The sequence below is a fragment of the Anastrepha obliqua genome, chromosome 1 (assembly GCF_027943255.1).
Source record: "Anastrepha obliqua isolate idAnaObli1 chromosome 1, idAnaObli1_1.0, whole genome shotgun sequence".
Classification (NCBI taxonomy): Eukaryota; Metazoa; Arthropoda; class Insecta; order Diptera; family Tephritidae; genus Anastrepha; species Anastrepha obliqua.
The window spans coordinates 15,125,817-15,128,872 of record NC_072892.1 but is presented as its reverse complement, the minus strand read 5'-3'; the positions used below and the strand labels follow the sequence as shown (position 1 = coordinate 15,128,872).

The following is a 3,056-nucleotide window of genomic DNA, read 5'->3' as shown; positions in this document are numbered from 1 at the left end:
TATTTAGTATACCGAGGAATCGAACCAGCTCCTCAATCCTCCTCTAGTAGCCCAGGAGCCTGTGCCTGCTGTGACCTAGAGCTTCACAGTTGGTGCTTCAGTCTTTCTTAGACTCATCTTCATCGCAGCAAAACCTGCATAATCTTGTATTAGATGCCCCTATTGTGTTAAAGTGTTTATTACAGGCAAAGTGACCTGTAAGTGTGCTCCACAGAGTAATCTGAGGCCCTTTTTATTTAGGGTTCGAGCAGATTTTGCTCTGTTGGCATTGAAGTTCAAAAACTTTTTGGAGTGATTAACCCTGCATGCCCACTGTTAGTCATTTCGACTAACATCACTGCTTTTTACATTTGTAATTTCTTTTTCTCTCATTGTATCAATTTCATTTTTAACGTTGAGAGAGTTTATTCAGTTGCAAAGGTGCTCCTGATCAGTAGGGACTTGTTGTTTGGCTGGCTTAAGTGGTATGTATGTATTTGTAGAAACTGCGTAGTCGAAACGACTAACATTGGGCTTAGTGCAACTTTTTTAGCATTGAAAATGAGGCCGACTAAAATATGTGAGGAAGAAATTGAAAAAATTTTGGCTATGTCGGATGAGGATGAAGAGGATTTCAGTATTTCCGAAAGCGAATTCGAAACGAATTTACTAGAAGAGGGTATGAATTCTTCGGAGGATGATTCTTCGGACAATTCGGAGGACTGGAATGAAGAACCACCACCTCAGGCGCCGCAGGATAATATAATACCATTTTCCAAAAGATTTTTGCGTGGTAAAAATAAATATAAATGGGCGACAACTAAAGGAAAACTTCGTCGGTATGCAATTAACATAGTGCATCATGATAAAGGTCCAACAGGTGCAGCAAAGAATGTTACGGATTGCGCTGAAGTGTTTAAATCATTTATCACCAACATCGAAATTGAAAAAAAGGAATGGAGATTTTCCAACTGAAAAGCCGGTGAACAAAACAGAACTTGAAGCACTGATTGGTATCTTAATATTGAGCGCTGTTATGAAAGACAATCATTTGACCTCTCTTGATCAAATGTGTAGTGTTATGTCGTGCTCAAGGAAAACGAAGAGATGGCGAACATGCATGTTCTATGGCATACTTAATATCGCGTTTGTTAATAATTAGTTATGTGATATAGGTATGTTCATAACGCATTAAGCGCGAAAACGAAACCTCTTTCACGTCGGGAATTCATGAAAAAACTTCATTCAGATCTAGTTAAACCGCACATGGCAGAACGCCTAAAGAATCCTAATCTGCACTCGGAATTACAGCAGAATATCCGAGATATTTTATCCCTGCCAGTTGAGGAGGCAAGTGTTAAGAATGTACCCTCAAAAAAGAAAAACAAATGAAAAATTGGTTCTATCTGTCCTTACAAAAACACCGAATGACGAAGAGTGTATGCTCAAAATGCATGAAACATGTATGTACATATGTGGTGAGCACAAGGTCGAGATTTGTGCCTATTGTGCAAAACTTTAATGTACAATTAACATTTTTTATCAACTTTATATTTAATGAAATTACTTAAACTTTATAACGGCAGGAAGCCTTGTTACTTTTTATGTTCTTTTTAATTTATTTTTAATTTTTTCTCAACATCATGTGTTGAGCAATAAATAAATGTTAAGCTTTCAAGCTAAAAGTTGAGACTTGTGCCTAATGTACAAAACTTTTATTTTGAACTCTTTTTATACTTAAATATATTAATATAAAATAATTCTTTAACTTTATATCGGCAGTGAAATGTTTTTTAATTTTAAGGTTTTTTAATTTTTAATTTTTTTTTTTTTGTAACCCTAAGTAAGATATCTAAGACTGAAGAGTAACAAAATGTGATAATAATAAAAATAAATGAAAAACAGAAACAATTGAAAATGTTGTTTTACTTTTGAATAAAGAAAGGAATAATAATTTAATTTTTCAGTAACTTTTAAAAATTATGAGCATAGGTAGTTCTGCAGCATCGATATTTTGAGTATGTTAGTCGAATCGACTAACATTGGTAACAACGTACAAAAAATCACGGTGGGCATGCAGGGTTAAGGCCGCTTGTGCCGTTCCAGTATTCACTAATTTTAGTTTTGATCCATTTTTTGGTTTCCTATTTTATATTATTTTCGTTAAAGCCCAAAATGAGGTTGGCCCAATAAATGGCCCTTCTGCCCCTTTTTTGGCATAAAAGTCTGTCTTCTCGTTTCCTTCGTGTCCCTCATGTGCTGGTACCCAAATCAGTGAGACCTGATTATGAGTGGCCAGTTTATTGAGCGGATTTTTACACTCTATTAGGACTTTTGACTTGAATGTGAAGCTATTCAAGGCTTTGAGAATCGATTGGCTGTCCAAACGTATTTTACTTTCTCGAAGCCTCTTTTGGATATGATTTCCATGGTTTCAATTATGGCAAAGAGCTCCCCTTGGAAAAACATGGTATCTGTACTTAGTGTTAGTGTTAGTTTGTATGCTCTAGGCCGCACTAATCCTACTCCTACTCCTTGGAGCGTTTTCGAAGCACCTGTGTGCAATTTTTGTGAGTCACCACTTAGCCCTGTTGGGTTAGTGTTCCACTCTTCCTTAGGCGGGAAGATAACCTTGTATCTCTTTATAATATAATTAAGTACGAGTTCCGTGTGGTTAGTCGCCAGGGTTATGAAAACTGCATGTTGAATCCTGTTCCAGGCGTCTAGTAATATCTCTTGGTCTAGGTTTTTCTTTCATATGAAAAGGGAGTGTTTACATAACAGCTTCCTTTTGTACTGCTAAATGTAGCGGTGGTAAATTTAAAAGCACTTCCATGCCAGCAGATGGGGTAGTTCTCATGGCCCTGTTATGCTTAGGCACGCCAGCCTTTGTAGTTTACACAGTTTTGATATAGCAGTAATTTAAATTGTTTTAACCCACCATACCAAAGCCCCATATAGGACGATAGGTCTTACCATTTGGGTGTAGATCAAGAAGATCCTTTTAGGGTTCAGACCCCAGGATTTACTCAAGAGTTGTTTTGTTGTCCAAAGGTTTTTCGTTGCCTTTTTTATTA

The 3,056-nt window shown here is 36.6% G+C and overlaps 1 protein-coding gene across 1 annotated transcript; it reads left to right on the top strand.

The window, feature by feature from the left end:
* Nucleotides 1-318: 318 nt before the first annotated feature.
* Nucleotides 319-954, top strand: LOC129240115 (nucleoplasmin-like protein ANO39). Its single transcript, XM_054875677.1, has 2 exons — nt 319-464; nt 519-954. Exon 2 carries the CDS (start codon nt 541-543, stop codon nt 952-954), a length of 414 nt encoding a protein of 137 aa, XP_054731652.1. The 5' UTR covers nt 319-464; nt 519-540.
* Nucleotides 955-3,056: the final 2,102 nt, after the last annotated feature.